This window comes from Manduca sexta, chromosome 26 (assembly GCF_014839805.1).
Source record: "Manduca sexta isolate Smith_Timp_Sample1 chromosome 26, JHU_Msex_v1.0, whole genome shotgun sequence".
Classification (NCBI taxonomy): Eukaryota; Metazoa; Arthropoda; class Insecta; order Lepidoptera; family Sphingidae; genus Manduca; species Manduca sexta.
Window position 1 is genome coordinate 18,069,069 of NC_051140.1, and position 18,369 is coordinate 18,087,437.

Here is an 18,369-nt window from a genome sequence, read left to right on the forward strand (position 1 = left end):
TTCGTGGAAATAATCTTAATATTTTCGAGTCCGTAATTTTTACTGCGCTCGCACTAATTTGCACAAACGTGGTTATCAGATCACATCACATATTTATCTCAAGACGTGTTCGTTATGACCCTTCATATCTGGATTCGTAATAATTCTTCATAATCACTTTGGTGAAAAGGTGAATTTTTTTTTATTAACGGTATCTGAAAATGGTTATTCAGCAGTTGTTATATTACCTTTGAGATTGTTTTGCTTTTACGAATTCAACACTTTAAACAAATAATTATTTCAGTCTAAGCGTGGCGGTGCTAATTGTGGCGATATTACTTAGTGTATCAAATATATCAAAAATCTATAAAAAATCTAGATTTTTCCAGGCAAGAGTTCGTTACAACATATGCTTCACAGAATATTGTTACGTTCTGATTCTTGAAAAAATCAGAATCATCAAGGTCTCACAAAATAAGGTCGGTTGACAAGTTTCCATGACATCTGGGAACATCGAGACCTTTCGAGAAAGTTCCATCGGCGAACTTTCGACATACGGGTAGTCCCGCTACTTGCCACGAGTTGGCTTCCCGCATTTTTAATACCTGACCGCCCTGAATGGTATTTGAATGCATTTATTTAATAAAACAGCGGTACGCAGTACTATTTTTGCCGTCAAAAGTTCACAACATTTATTTTGCCAGCTTAATAAACGACCTAGCATCTTAACAGCTTCTTTCACTAATGTATAACAAAGTAGTCTCACTCCTTTTATTCAAAAGCATTAATTAACGTCCTTAAACTTGACCTAAAATTCTTCATAATTGCTTTTTTAAATCGCAGCGCAGGGACGCGAAATGCCAAGAGCACTTGCTGTGATAAAATTAAATATTGCAGTCTTTAATGACATTTTCTCAGAATGCCAGCGCAATGCATGCTGATTTTACATAATTTTAATAAAGATATGTGTGGAAAGATCGCCGAGATGTAGTTTTATAATACTAAGTACGCGTTGGTGCAAGAAGTCGATAAATAATTGTTACAAAGCAGATATTTGTTTAAAAAAATCGCATTAGCTGCTATTATTTATAGCAATAGATAAGGCTGTATGATTAAGAACCTTTACCTGTACGATTTAAAAACAAAAAGAACAAAACTGAAATACAACTTTATGCCATATATCATTTACTAGACTAGAAGTCACGGTCGCAAAATAGTTCAACACATTTGTCATCCTTAAAATCTGACCATGTTGTGTCATTAATACTGAACTTGGCAACGAATATGTAACCTTGAATTTGTTAATGAAGAATTGAAATGAGGAAATATGAAAACATTTGGTTTAAGGATAAAATTTTAAACAAATAAGGTCATAAGTTTATTATAGGGAGATGACCTATGTACGACACGGCAATATTGTGTTTTTCCATAAAACGCTAAGTTAATTTTACAGTCATGGGTTTGTCCCGAGTTGGAATTTTTGCTTAGACAAGAAAAAGTGGTGCCTATTCTGTAATGACGTTATAAACTCGTCTAATTGCAATACAATCGTCGCAAAGATCTTGTAGGTATTAAGGCTATGTTCTAATTTCAAATTAGCTTTGGTTAGGTTCTAAGTTAAATTAACTTTGAAATTAACAATTTGTGTAAGTGTAGGTAGGCTCGCTTCGTATCATAGGATCAAGGGATGAATGCAAGTTCGGAAAGCAGTAAGCACACATGAAAACCCTCGATCTAACTCTTTGAGTATAAAAGTAAAATTAAGTTTTTTATAACACACACTAGAACCTAGCTGTCAAACATGAATCATCAGAATATGAACATAAATTTCACGTCCGAATAAGTATTTATAGTGATGTGAATAGTATAGGTTTTATGAACGACTTAGTTAAGTATTTAGGGTGGGTTTCAATCGACGGCGAGACCACAGACCGCTGCGGTTATACTCGGTTTGTGGCCACAAAGGCCGAACGTCTTATCCAATGTGGATCTTTGGAAATACTTAGTAAAGAGATTAGATAGTTTGTCTTCCTTGCTTTGTAGTTCTGGCTTTTCCAACTCACTTAGAGTTATCGCTCTAACTGAGAAGAAAATTACAGTGAAGAGCATTCTGTATAGCATCTTTGTAGGTAGACTATCTTTGATTAGATCAACATGGTTGATAATTGCTTCCCCCTTTTAATAGTTTCCTATGTTAGATTTTGTACATGATTTTATATGTAACGGAAAATAATAAAAAAAAAAAACTCTTTGATCAAGATCAGAACTACTTAAAATATCAAACAGTTATTAATATTTGAAATATTGTTATGAGCAAGTGTGGGTGGCGTGGTGAGGTTATTGCGCTATCTCTTTCTCACGCATGCAGCGTTATGGCCGGTGTAACTCAGTTACGTCACAGTTTGCTATTACTGTTACATGACTAATTAACTTATTATTGCGTGGTTGACATACATTTTAATGTTATTATATAAAATTAGTGATCTGCCCTATTGGGATGAAGGTTCCTTCCCAGCCGAAGGATATTTAATACAATACAGGACTGATATTAGTATATTGTTATTTGCAGTGTTATTTTATTTTTAATCTATCTTTTTCTTCCTTATGTTGAATACAATGTGGGACTATAAACATATAATAATGCAATATGGAATAAAATAAAAACGAAAGAGGTATGTTTATAAAAAACGAACCAAAATGACCGGATCATCCGGGTTTTTACGTTTCAAAAACGTATGCAAACCACTTTATCTACTCCCACGCATATTCAATTCTTAAACACCTATTAGTTCCAAATATAAACGTTTATAGATGTAAAATGTATATACTACTTTTTGTACAACCAAAGGTCGCTTCAGTTCAGACCGCACACTGAGGCAGTCTGCTTAATTACACTTTCCTGACCTTGAATAAAGAAATATTGAAACCAAATACAAACAACTAGCAATCGAAGATTCAGATATGTATAGCCTAATCAGAAATAAAATCTAACCATGTTGTGGTGAATATGGAACTAATTCATCGTACTGACAACATTAACTTCACAATGAAAAAAAGTAACGAACCCAAATTGTTTTTTTTTATTTCCTATTCAGGCTATAATGTATATACTCATCATAACCGTATGATGCCGTCATTTTACAACCATTTCTTTATTCATTTGTGCATTGTGAGAAAATAAATAAACAATGACATCTTAAGCAAACCTATCGTCACCTTCCTAAGTTATATGTCTTTTGTATTCGAGAGTCCGTCTACATAGGTACCCGGTGTGTTTGTTGGTGGCAGGATAGCGACCACCGTACTCAAGGTGTTAAAACTCGCCATAGTAGCCCACGTAAGTGTGTCGCGTTCTGGGATCAGCCTGTGTATGTATATCCGGTTCTCACTGGCCAGCATAAGTGTATCAACTCCCCAGGGGTTTTTATTTGCAAAAGGTTTAATATATTCCCAAATATTACAAGATCTGTATTACATTTCGGCATCTATGCTTTATAAAACTGCCAGAGTAATAATCACCATACCCATTGAAGAAACAACATATAGCTAAAACTAAGTATAGCTATATTATATTATGAAAAAAATATAAAAGCTAAATAATTTAATTATTTTCTTCTTACAAGTGCCTCTCATCAGTCGACATTCTATTGCACCCCATCAAGAGACGCCACTGTACCTTATGGTAAGTGGAGTTACCATCAGATACAGTGGCATCACTTCCTCACTTGTCAGTTACTACAATTTATTTTGGGTACAAAATAATAATAATCTCAGCCCTGTATTATATATTGTCCCGTATATATATCCCGTATTGGCCTCCTTTACTACTTGAAGGGGATTAGGCCTTAGTCTACCACGCTAGCCTAGTGCGAATTGGTACACTTCACACATCCTCAAAATTCCTATAGACAATTTCTCAGGTATGCCGGTTTCCTCACGATGGTTTCCTTCACTGTTAAAGCAAGCGATAATTCCAAAATACAAACATAATTTTAGAAAAGTCTGAGGTACGTGCCCTTGGGATTCTGAACCTGTGGATGTTAGTCTTGGCAGTCCGTTTCACACCCAACTAGGGCACCATCGCTTTTTTCGCTCGTTTTTTGTTTTAGGTGGATAAATAAAATGATCTAAGAAAACTAATAATATAGGAAAATTATAACAGTTATACGTACAATACCTAATATCAGTAACGGTAGTCGTTATTTTATCGTATGTAATTATTAGCTAGTTAGTAATTCATCTAGCCAGTGCATCGACCGACCAACAATGCAATTAAACTACCAATTAGAAACGGATACTTGGGACGGGTTGCTTTAAACCGTCGGTAAACTTTAACTTAACTTTGCTAGCGAGAGGTTCCGTCGGTAAACTTTAACCTAGACTTTGCTGGTATGAGGTTGTTGGATAATTTTTGACCTGAGTGAATTGTGGTTCTACTCTTGGTAAAGAATATTATAGTTGTATAGCGAGACAAGCCGATATAACTTTAAGTGTATGTTGAAATATGCAACGCCATTCACTGTTCGAGATTTTGCGATATTAGCATAATTAATAATTTACAATTAATTAATATTTCTGTAGAATAAAATGACATTTATGTTTTATATAAAATTTTTATCATTTCGAATCCACGTATCCGTAGTTATAAAAATCAAAGTCCTTAACGAACATTTGACAGATTACAAACGATTTGAAGCAACTGGCCTGTCATTTAGATTTTTAATGCAGATTATTTTCTAAGTGCTGATTGTTTTTCTAGGATAGATCTGTGTAACTAAGTTATACGTGAGTAATGTTGATTATTTTTGCATCGGATGGAAGTGGATTATAACTTTCTCTATACAGTCTTTTATTTCCTCACGATACAACAAATATATCGTATATTGCTTTTCATAATTAGTAGTACAGTCATGAATATAATTTTGTGTAGGTATAGCATAAACGATCAGTGGACTGCAGCGGGCTGATGATAATGAAGATGATGATAGCATTAACAGGCTCATAAATGATTCTATGCACAAGTTGGTTAATACACATAATACCAGAAGATTAGTATGCTACCTTAAGAAGAAATGGGGTTCAAGAAAGAGAGGGTGATGTTCGAATCTCAAAATATCATTTGCCTTACGAAACATTACAGTAAGCTACTCACATCACCCCGGCTTTCTATGACTGAGGCCTCAGTCGAACCGATTTATATGACAAATAGATGAACTCTATCACTTTAATTCTTTAAGCCATCCCATACTGTTTCAAGTGGAATTTCCTCGAATCACTCAATAGTATAAAGTGTTTTATTTGACACATTTCTAAGTGAAGTGTGCAGTAATCCTAGAGAAGACTGAAACGTGCTTCGGCTTGGCGAACCGTGCCAAGGTTCTTCGCAAACACTGCGGAGAGACCGGGGTTCAACTGACAGGTAAAAAATACATTATTTGTTAAGGCGAAATACGAACATCGCGTTGGAAATATGATGTTTGAAATATAGTTTTTTATTAAGTAGGTCATCGTGTTTTTTATTTGGAAATAGTGTTTTGTCGTTTCTTGGTTTTATTTCATAAAATATCATCTTTAAAATTTGTTGGACTTGAATTTGTATACGGCTATGCAGAAGTTAATTTACAACTGAATTCTGAAAGGTTTTGTTGGACATTGGAGGTGAAGTGTAGGTATGCATTATCAGTACATTTAAGTTGAATAAGTAGCGAGCTTATTGTTCAATTAGACATAAGAAAGAATGATTTTTTACAGAAACCTTCCCAAAAATTATTTAAACTGATCAAATAAAGAACGAAATAATATTCATCGTAAAATATTAACAAAAGTAAATTTATAATTAGTTAATTCCTTAAAACAAACACTGACTAATTACTGACGTTTTGAAATAAAACCCGATAAAAGCTTTGAGAAGAAACTGTCCTTTAATAAGAATCGAAAATTACAGACTAATAAATTGGGCGTTGGGAAAGTCTTCAACCTTTGAAACTTAAGTCTTTGGAGCCAGGGTGGTTCTGGACTCTTTGAGGAATTATTAAGGTTAATAAACTTAGGACAATTTCTTAAAAAGTGCTTGAATCGGGTACAAATAGGAATGGTGTTTGTTCCAAGTCTCGTCTGAAAAAAACCGTCTTAGGCTCCGTACTTTGTTTATTTCTTCGTCTAAATATTGTGCAAATACCTACGACATAAGATGTGACTTTTACTTTGGGGAGAGATTTTAATGAAAGAGGGAGATAGCGTGAGAAATTTTAATGTAAAATAAAAAATATATAATATTTGCATTACTGGGATATTTATTTGATTAAAAGGACCTATCGTCGTTCTTTCGGCCTCTATAAAGAGGGGCCTTAATAGATTGATTGCATATTTTAATGTCAAGGTTATCAGAGATCAAATAACTTTGTTTCATTTATACTACGTGGATGACGCTACTGGCATAACAAGTTGATTTCCTTTGCATTAATGTTTTTACAAACATTAGTGGCAATTCCGTTGAATCTGATTGCTTTTTTCAGTCAAATGTAATTTGTTAACGTATGTATAGTAAGTATATATTTTTATAGAATTGAACAAGGCGAGCGATTCGCTTGGTGTTAATGTGAGTACACACATACTAACACCTTTTATCCCTGAAGACGTAGGCAGAGGTGCAACTGTTCACCTACTTTTCACCATACATATTCCGTCCCATATGATAGGGGGCGAACTTATCGCCATATCGGGCACAAATTCCAGTCCCTAATACAATTTTCACCGATACTGTTCATATATTTTTAATTTTACTTTCATAGATTTTTATTTAAAAATCTGATGCGATATTTTCATTATTACTTAGGTCGTGACTAATTTCTAAGAGTGGTATTTTTTTAGAATAACGTGAATGAAAATCCTACGTTGTTATATTTGTGTTTTATAATATAGTCATAGGACGATTGCTTTTTTGTTACGTAAATCAGCTCCACATATTCTATTGCCTTGTCAGTCGACCCCATAGAGATGATGGTGCTAATACTTTTATATAATACCAAGGCCAGAAACTGGTCTAAACGATTAGCCATACTTCCTAACGCTGTTTTAAGATTACGTGCGCAACGTAAACGGCCCGGTCATTGAACCTCGGCCTTCTTGCGGGGTCACTTCTGCTGTGAAATAATCATAACTAAATCAGATGTAAGAGCATAGGTTACTAACGAGATAATTATTCCATAAAATCACCCATAGATTAGCAACAAGTAACATAAAACTTTCATTTTCAAAGTTATGTATCATTGAACTGCGCTCGTCACCCTAAGTAAAAAAAACACGCCTTTATCCTCAAGAGGATAGGCAGAGGTCCAAATACATTCAGCCTAAGACATAAAAAAAACGACCCACGCTTTTATCCTCGAGGGGATAATCATAGGTCCAGATGCGTTCAGTCGTACGTCATATTTTGCGGCTTTTACAAAAGAAAAAAGCAAAAAGGTACCACAGTAACAGTGTTAAATATTAATAAAAAACACCACGCGACAAAACAAATCTAGCGCAAGCGGCAGTAAGGAAATCAAGAATTCATAGAATCTGCCTCACCTTTACACTACTTACCATACGTAAGGCAATGTTTCCTATTTTTTATTATTTGTATAAATAAATCATTTTATAATTGCATTAAATTTTTAAATAAAAACGCTTAAATAGACGTGATAAATATTTTTTTAAAATTTATAACATGTAATCCGATTTATCGGAACCGGTTTTCACAATGTATATAAAAGCTATTTAATTTCTAACTCCTCATTTTTGGGAAAAATAATTTAAAAAACATTCCTTGCTAAAAGATCTATATAACTCCGAAGTAAATCAGAAAAAAAAAATAAGTTAACAGCTTATGTAAACACAAGATCACTCATCTGTTACAATAGCAACACTGTTAAGGAACAAATGCGTCATCGCTGAGGAATTGTTGATGCCAGCAATTTGTATCCGATGTGGCGCCAACAGTTACTCACACATCATGTCGACCGAAATAGATGCCGAAACGTGACCAGCTTCCATAGGTGGCATTTAACACATAATGACATATAATGACACGATCCAGTCACCATGGATACGACAATGCTAGAGCGACATTCAGATTTTTTTTTGGATTGAGTCAGTTGCTGATGGATGGTAAGAGCAGGTAATGTATTAACTGGAACGCTTCACAGAACTTTGAGTTACGAAGGGCTGTATTCTACTACGCTCGCATGAGACAATAGATGTTAAGTGTCATAAGTCATAATAAAAATCATTGGCTACAATATATCCCAAGCTAAGCACTTAGTAGAATTTACACACAATGTTCCGTTATATTTAATTAATATTATTGGCTTTAATATATCCCCATTTAAGCTTTAATTTACACAAAGTATTGCGTTATATTTAATAAATATTATTGGCTACAATATATCCCACCCTCAGCCTTAGTAGAGTTTGTACACTACGTTGCGTTACATGTAATAAATATTATTGGTTACAATATATCCCAAGCTAAGCCTTAGTTGAGTTTGCACACTGCGTTGAGTTATATTTAATGCTAAACTAATTTTCACTAACAGTGTTTTCTTTCGATAATTTATCAATCAGATTCTTTATAATTTATAAATCATATTGAATATAAAGCAATGTTAAAAAAATAATAAATATCGAGTTAATTAATAACTTATCGCGTGGTGATTTTACAACTATTTCAACTGATACAATACCTTCTATATCTTAGTTGCTGTTATCTTGAAAATTACAACTAATCATCGTCTTAATATTTGTCATATGTTTTGTCGGAATGAAGATAAGTGTTCCTGCCATGTGTTTATTATGAGTAAAATTTCGAGTAATTGTTGACTATTTAGTTTTATAATCCACTTAGTTACACCTTCGAGTGTGTAATTCAAAAACTTATACAGGTTCAATAAAAAAATATTTTACTTGTGAAAACAATGCATCCACTAAGTAGTTTGTAAATATTTGGCGACTTCACAGAAAAAAATCTTTTACAGTATTGCAATAAAGGCGGTCATTGCCTGCCCAAAGTTGTTTCGGATGGGTCATTGATCAAAATTGACACAGGCTATCGTCTACTATTAAAAGTTTTTTTTTTGTTCGAAAATTAAAAATATCAAGTATATAGTAACTACATATTTTTTTTATCAAAATAACTAGCTTTTGCTCGCGGCTTCGCCCGCGTGAAGGTGTTTTCCAGGATAAAATTCCACTGTTTGATAAAAGTCTTGCTACATATTTTCCCGGTACTTATAGGTTCAAACTAATTTTATCCCCAATCTATAATTTCAGTTCAATCAGTCGAAAATTTAAGAACATTTATACAAACTTTCATCCCCTATTTTATCCCCTTAAGGGTAGAATTTATCAAAATCCTTTCTTAGGGGATGCCTACGTCATAGTAGCTTTATGCATGTAAAGTCTTAGCCCGATCCGTCCAATGGTTTGGGCTGTTCCTTGATATATCACTGTCAGTCACCTTTGAGTTATATATTATATTAACAACTGAAGTTAGCTAAAATTGAGTTTCTCGAAGCCGACCACTATTTATGTACTATGTATTTTGAGACTATGCAATTTTGTCGCGTTCGCGATTCACTTTCACTTTTGTTGAGTTTCAGAACGCGATATTAGATCCTCCAACGCGCACGCGAATTTGAACTTTATGCAGCGGTAATAAATTACAAATTGACTCTCCATTTTATTTAGAAAACGTTTGTATGGGAAATAGAAAAATGCTGTTTTGAGGATTTTCCCGGCAATTATTCGAATTTTTCTCACCTTTTAAATCTTCCCTAGACCTCCACGAATAATTCAAGACCAAGATAAGATAAATCCGTTCAGCCGTTCTCGAGTTTTAGCGAGACTAACGAACAGCAATTCATTTTTATATATATAGATAATTAATTATTACCTACTTAATATAGGTATATAAAATTATTTATTGTATTATGGTTTATAATTTTAAAGTTGCTCTACTTTTCTTTTTTTTCTTTATTTTAGTTGTCTCCATGACCAATAAAATGTTTTTCTTTAATTTTTCAGCGAGTACTAAATAAGTGACAAGATAAAAATAATCATTATCTTGTTGCGATTTCCGTTTTAATTGACATTGTAGCCACTGTATCGCACATTATGAAACCTAACGTCACATATTGGACGATAGCAATTCAAAGCCATGTAATAATTCACAGTTTTGCCGGCTTTTTTTCGTATCCCTTACCAACTATTATCCGGTAAACGGCTTGCTATATTGAGTTATAAAAATGCTCCACGTTGAATTAGCTGGCCATATAATAAATCTCGGCACGGCAGCTATGTACATTCCAACACGTGTTAAAGTTTGGACGGCCGTGACCTTGCGACGCGTTATCGCATCAAGAGACGTTTACACTCCTTAAAATGTACCGGCAAAGGTGGTTACCTATTTAACTATAATCTGTAATAAAAATTAAAAAGCCAAATCGCTTTACTTATGTTATTTTTAACATGTTTTGTTTTCACTGAACTATTGTATACCTATATTGTATAACTATTATATACACCAAGTATTATTTATCTTAGATTATGAAAAACTTAACGTGTATTATGTTTAGAATTTTGCAATTTTTTTGTACGACTATGTCAGTGATATGGGCTGCAAAAAACATATAATTTAACAGTTAGTCTTCATATAAAAGCAAATTTTATAATCAATATAATAATAATACTTACTCTAATAATATTTATTGTATTACAGTAATTCATAAGTTTCCTTCTCTAAGTTATGCAAGTACTGTTCATAAAATAAAAACGTGCTAAACAGATCTTGGTTAAATAATTCTTACATTTCTTAACATGAATAAAGAATTTATTGAATTTTGGGTGCTGTAGTTACTCCTCTGCCTACTCCTTCGCGAATGAAAGGCGTAAGTGGGTGTATACAATTTTTTTATTACACTTAAAGAAATGCTGACAAAATCGCCCTTGAGATGTGTACCCATGCATGTTTTATAAATTACATATGTATAGTATTAAACAAGAAAGAAAATACTTGAATCATAATTAAAAAATGTTAATATAAAATAATCACGTATATATCGATAAACTATTCGATAAGGAGTTATTAATGGGAAGTGATAACAGCTTTAGATATAAATTGCAGTTTGCATTTTTGTAGAGTTGCAAGAGATATATTAGCAGCATTATAAATTATTATAATAAACATTTCGAATATATGCTTTGTTTCTTTCACTCCAAATTTATTTGATAGAATAGAGAATGACAAAGCTATAATATATTAATTATTTATCCTAACACAGTAGAGAATGTCCCGATGCTAAGTTCAGTGCAATGCATAATGACTATATATAAATATTATTGTCCGATTATCGCCAAAAATGCATTAAGTCAAAAGCAACTCACTACATAAAGTTACACCCTTATCCTTCAAGGGTAAGCAGTAGCTACTACGACCTTCTTAGGGGTTCATATCCGTCCCATTTTTTGATACAGTCTATCGTTATAAGACTAATTACTAGTCATAGACCTTTAAGATTTGTCCGTCTAACTATTTTTAACTGACTTGAAAATAGTTTTTGAATGCGTCGGTGGCGTAGTTTGATTACGGTACAACTGCAGTGGTGGAATCTCAAGTTCGATCCCCGGGTGGGGCAAAGTGATATTGAGTTTTTCGACTAAGTATGACCATGTACTCTGAAGTTCGTGCTCGATATGGCGATAGGCTTCCCCCTGTTACATTTGCACCAGATGCACCTCTCCCTGCCCCTTCAGGAAGCAAAGGCGTGAGTGTTCAATAAGTGTACTCAATTCGTCATATTTTAACGTTTGTTCACCGGTCATTCTATACACCTTTACCCAATATCTACTTACAAATCATTATTGAATTTTTTTTCCATTAAGCTCTGTTTAATCGACTTCAAAAAGGTTACTCAATTCGTCGTATTTGATGTAATTTTATTTTTTACCCCTTTAATTACACCAGATGAATCAGGATCGAGGCTTCGGAGCGGAACCGGTGGTCGACAGGTGTAGAGGCAGGTGCAATGCACCCAAATGGGTGACTCATCAATGCTTCATTCAAACTTCGCGAGCTTTGTAACCTTCGCAGTACGTCTTAATCGTTCGGTACTATTTTGAACGGATACCGCTTTTTTAAATAGTTTAATCTGTTATTTTAATCGTTCGGAAGCATTTTGGCTATGTTACCGCTTTCTAAATAGTTTTATCTGTTTTTGACGCTTTATGCTTTACTATAAGGTACAAAGTGCGCTGCATTTTCTTTTTTGTATATTTGAGCATATATAAATCGTGCTCAGACACTATCAGGCTACCTATTATTAAAAAAACTGTAAGTTGATATTGTAACTTTGATTTTTGCGGATGGCCAACACAGTTCGCTTCGTGACCAAGACGGCAATTGAAATTGAAATTTTATATAAAAATTTCAAGAAACTAGTTTTATGTCGATGTCTAACATTCGCGTAAACACAAGAAATCATTATGCCACGATGTATGCCACCAATTTTTTTTAAAATAACCGTAGAGTATCTGGTTATGAAGTTTTGTAAAATAGAAGTCACAATATGTTTGTCTACAAAGTGAGCACTCACTATCTCACAGAAAACAGGCGAAGTAACATCTTGGACTCGAATAGTGATACTTCCGAAGCACAAACAACTTACTCCCTTTTCCAATTTTTCTAGAAATACGAATGTTTGTAGACCGTGAAGATCATATTATAAGATCTAGTTGCTCCTTAGCTACTTCTATAAAAAATAAATGCAAGGATGAAACTGATCCTTAAGAGCATCGTGCATATGGAAATGTAGAATAATGGTTAATTAACCGTAAGTGAGGACATCAACTTTAACAGCAGACTACTTAGAGTATCAGATCGTATGCAATCAGCTCGCATTACAAATGACCTTTCCTCGACACCTACAACGGTATGTTGTTTGCACGAGTTTTTTTAGTACTTTACATATTGTATATCATGCTAATATTATAATATATAATATGTAAAAAGCCGAGGGACCTGTTTGAAGACAGTATTCATTATTCGATTCTCGTACCAAATATATGACTATTTTTTTAGCTTTTACATGGTACGGAACACATAGCAGGTGAAAGTGCACCACTTGCGCCTCTATCTACTTCATCAGGGATAAAAGGCGTGTATATTTTTACAGGACATTTCGCACCTAGGTATTTTTGCCTATTCTAAGCCTGGTTTAAAGCATGGAGCGAAAACGACTTATATTCAAGAGTCATATTCATATGTTAATCATGAGCATAGATTGGGAAACTCAAAAAAAATGGATTGCTCTATCATTTATCATTATTGTTTTTGCGTATATTTTATTAGTTACAGACAAGGATGAACTGCCACGTATTTAAATGGATTTCTTAGCTAAAAACGTACTTAAATAATAATATATAAAATATATACATACTGTGCATAACATAAGAGTTTGTAACGAGTGAAAGCAGAAACCGCGGAACAGATTTGGATGAAATTTGGCAGGTATGCCTCATGATACTGATTGATATATACTTTTCATCCTAGAATAGTGCATAATGCGTCATAAAAATATTTTTAATTTTGTTACAATAATCTTGGAATATAAGACTGAGCAAGTCGTTAATTATGACTTCGGTAACAGCACGCAGTCGCTCGAACTATCGCATCATACATAACAAGAACAATTCGATCATATTTGGTTACGTCAGCACACGTAGGTACAGGAAAAACCTTCCGCGATCGAATTGATCGTGTTATAATTCGATGGAACATTACATGCGACCGTCGTATCGTGTTTGGTCTGTTGAAGTATATCCTTCCCAGCATTTATATTTTTTTTTATGGCAATTGTTATACATTATGCCGATTTCAAGTTGGGGACTATAATTCTATTTTTTTAGTCAGGTGTGATTTTGTTTTGTTTTTAATTTTTTGCTATGCTTTTTTGTTTATGTTATAATAAAGACTTGTTTTCAAAATTTTTTGTTTTTTGTTGTTCAAAATCTTAAATGCGCAACATAACATTTTTTACATGGAATGTTTCCGCACATTGCGCTGAGCACCTACCTGCCTCTCTTTAATTGTATTTCAATAATAATTTGTTTTCGATTTTATTAAACACGTTCCATTCGACGCATTGGATTTTATCAAAATATTTTTATAAAACGTAAAATGAAAAATAAACTGCCAATGATACGGCTAAACGGATTAAGTCCGAACATCGATGCGGCGTAAACAAGAGATTTTTGGGGACAGGTTCGAAATCACATTTTTTACGTCTTGTAGCGAAATTTCTTTGTATTGCATTTTAAATCAAAAATGTATTCCTTTTTCGAAAAACATACCTATTTATTTCTTTTTATAAGCGAATGACATAAATATATTTCAATATTCGACACTAAACTCTTTCTGCAATGTCATACATAACTATTTTTGATAATTTATAAAAATATATTATTTTTTAATTTTATATCCGCGAATGACAAAAACTGGCAGCTGCTTATGTGAATTTAGTACATTCCGCCTATTTTGACGAATCAATAAATTAATCTTTTGAGTTACTCTGACAAGACAATTCTTATGTTTCTTATAAATGGAGGGCTCAAAAATTATTATTTTTATGATTCAAAACTTCATATTGTCGTCAGTTTATTATACGATAAATTTGAAGTTGGTTTGAATTTGTTCGAAATAACCTGCGCCGATACAAAAAGCGAACATGCCATTTAATTAATATTGTTTGTTATCAAATTAGTTGTAAGGAAAACACGTTCGAATGAATATTATAAAGCAGTTTAAATTTAGAATAACACCAATTAAAAATAATATACTGAACATTTATTTAGGAATTAATTATTTTATATTGCTCATAAGTTCGTACATAAAAAATATTTTGCTTAAATTTTAATGCCGATTTTATATTATTAATAAATAATATGTCAATTTTTATCATTCAGTATGATCTAGATATTTATAATGTTTAAAAAAATAATATGTATAATTAATATCCAATGATAGTTGTTGTTTTTTAAATATGTATGTTGTCTACTAACTTTGAACAGCAGAGTGTCTACAACATACTACAAATTTAAACTGTTTTTCGAATTTCATAATAATGACTCTGCTTAAGACTCTATCTTGTTAATAATCTATGATTGAATACAATTAATAATATATTTTTATATGTTTATATATGATTAATTTAACACACATATCACGCCTTTATTCTCGAAGGCGTAGGCAGAGGAGCAACCAGGGCACCCAATTCTCGCCTGTGCTCTGTCTCGAGTACAAGTACCAGACTCCAAAAAACCCAATATTACTTTGCCCGACCTTGGATTTGAATCCAGGACCTCAGAGCAGTGTCGTATATTTATGACTTTAAAGATATAATAATTACTATAGTATTGGGTTCAAGGTAATTTTTTGTGGAACTACAAGAAATTTTAATATCACAAATAAATCTCATTCCTTAACAACTTTAAGTGTTTATTTGCTTCAAAAGAATTCATACAATATGTCATAATTACCTCCCATTTACTACTCATTAAGTCAAAATTTATATTCAATTACATATAGTTTACAATTTGACACAAATTGCCCGTTAATTGTAATTAAAATCAAAACCCAAGTTACATTTCTATATTTATGAATATCTGCTATAATAAATTTATTTTAAAATGTCATATGCAGAGTGTGGAGTGGCAAGTACGGTAAACAAAATAATAAATCAAATATAACACTGGTCAGTCAACTGCGAACATAGATCCGTTGTGTGCTCGGAGACAGCATTGATAGGAAATTGCATAAACGTACTGAACATATAAAATTATATCTACGCGGACCTAACCTACCGTACTATGTTTACTGTATACGTTTTGAAATAAATGCGTGCATTTATTGTTGCGTAGAAATATTTTTATGCAATTAAAATGGGTTATTAAATGAAAATAAAATATTTTATTTTTAATTAATAAAGAAATTAAATAATTCGGATATTTTCTTGTTTATTAATTACAGGTGAATAAAATATAATTTGTGAATAACATTAAATTTGGTAAACATATTTATCCTACTGACAAAATTATTATTTCGTTTCATGATTCATCTCGTTGCGTCGTTTTAATTGATAACTTGTCGCTGCAAACCGAACAACTGGCGGATATCCGAATTGTATCTCAACATTCAAGCAATATTAGGAATGGCATTTGTAATATAGCGGAGCATAAATGCGTGGGCCTCAAAATACTAGTTGGTACTTGATGCAGTTGGGCCGCTGTCGCATTTCTGTGGTAATGACTTATCCATTAGACTATATTGGTGCGGTTAAACGGTGCATGCTGTAGCACCGGAGGAGCTATTCTCGTCTCTATTTTATCCTCATTTGGATATTGTTTTCTTCTTTACGCTCTACATAATATTATAGGTGTATCAAAATGTTTCATAATACTGGCCAGTATTCTCACTTATATGTTTTGTTCTTATTTTTGCAAGGATCTCTTTATATTTATTATGTTCCCATCATTCACAATTATTATAATCGATATTGTGGCCAGTTATCGTGTTATTTTTTTAATGGTGGTTACTTTTTGTCGAAGGATTGTCCGGTCTTCAAGGTAAACAACTTTTTAGGACTTAAACGTTGGCTAACGTGTTCCTTTTTCGAATTTTATTCGAAACATATTATTCGAGTCACTTACCTTTCTAGAACAATTGGCCTATTTTGTATTCCTCAAGGCACAGTACATTCATACATGCAAAAGGTTTACTATATGCAATATAAACGTCTCAAGGTCTCGCGACAGAAGATTACACGATCTCTTCATAATAATGGGCCATTTGAACGCAACATAACTCCGCATACCAAGCCACTTACCGTTTCGGAAAAGGCGCTTTTAGGCCTTCTGGCAGGCGTTCCATTCATCCTGCCGGACAAACTCGTGCAAACAAAACAACCGACCAATACGATGGCACAAAACTTTTTCACGGACACTTGTGGAGTGCACTGTCAAACTTTAACATTGAACCAGATAGACAAGTTCACGTACATCTGACACGAACGTCGCTAAACAGTGTACATACACAACGGTCCGGCACTTAATTTAACCGATGACTTCATGCAATTATTTGCTGATAAGTTATCGAGATGTGTGGAAACTTAAAACCGGTCGGAGGCGTGCGAGGCGGGGAGTCGTGCCCGCGGTGCGACTGTGACTGGCCGCCCGAATGCCTGCTGCTTGCCGCTTGCTGCCCGCGCGGCACGACGCGGCACCGCGGCAGCTCTACACCACGCGACACGCTCTCTCGGCGCGTTGGCGAACGGTGTGCGTGCCGGTGATCTCGCCGGTGCCGCATTTTTACACCGGACAATAGGCTCAGCATTTTGAGGTTATGTTTTGAATGCACGCTGGGGTTGGCTGTCAAACTTACCGGACGCTGAATTCGTTGCACCTATTTTTACTCTTAAATTGGTTCTTTTTGAAACCAGCCAGTATTACAACTGCATTGCTGTAACATTTTTATCTGTGTTAATATGTTATCTATACAAGTAACAAAACGATAAGGACTAAATATAATTTATTATAAAATTAAAATCTATTTATTCAGCGAGTGCTAATTATAAAATAACGAGAAGAGCAATGCATAGCCTAATATTACTTAGTATTTACTTAGAACGGGTGAATCGCTTATGAATCACTTAAGAGATGTTTACATTCTATATTTAGTCGGTTAATCTTGGGCTGCGCCCGCGACGGTGACGTCACCTCGGCGACCACATTTCTATCAAGAGATTAAAAAGTTGCAACGTGAATCTGCAATGACGATATTTTGTATTCTGTGCATATATACCATGTACCAATGTCTTTAAAGATTTAAAGTTACATCGACCAAGAGAATTCCTCCTAACATGAAGTTTCACAAAAAAAACTATTTGTTTGATTTCTGACATGGAATATACCAACAATATCATATTTAACATTTATTGTTGGGAAATAATCAAAAGTATTCATACGTGGCAACTACTTAAAGTGCAAGTTTTTAAAAGCGACTCTATGAAATGACTCAAATTTTATAGAGTCCCAATATGAAACAAAATACTCGCCCCATACAAGGGCCGTGTTTAACCTGTGTAAATTATGAAAAGAGAATTTAAACATTAACTCGGCATTTGAATACTGTCCTGTACTAATAAAACTTTTTAAAAACGCGGTTTGCCGTCGACATTTAAAACAATTTTGAACATAAATAAAAATTAAAGTATATTCTAAATATGTTGGGATTTATATAAATATTTAACAATACTTGTGAGACGATTAATAAAATACATAAGCAAAGGTAATGCTTTCATA

General features: G+C 33.5%; 1 protein-coding gene across 1 annotated transcript in view; it reads right to left on the minus strand.

Annotated features, from left to right (window-relative positions):
- Positions 1 to 17,297, minus strand: part of LOC115453190 (four and a half LIM domains protein 2) — a 195,810-nt gene extending 178,513 nt beyond the window's left edge. Inside the window, exon 1 of the mRNA XM_037443465.1 lies at positions 16,896 to 17,297. Coding sequence (XP_037299362.1) covers positions 16,896 to 16,943 — 48 coding nt within the window. The 5' untranslated portion in view covers positions 16,944 to 17,297. The remainder of the gene's footprint in view (positions 1 to 16,895) is intronic.
- Positions 17,298 to 18,369: the final 1,072 nt, after the last annotated feature.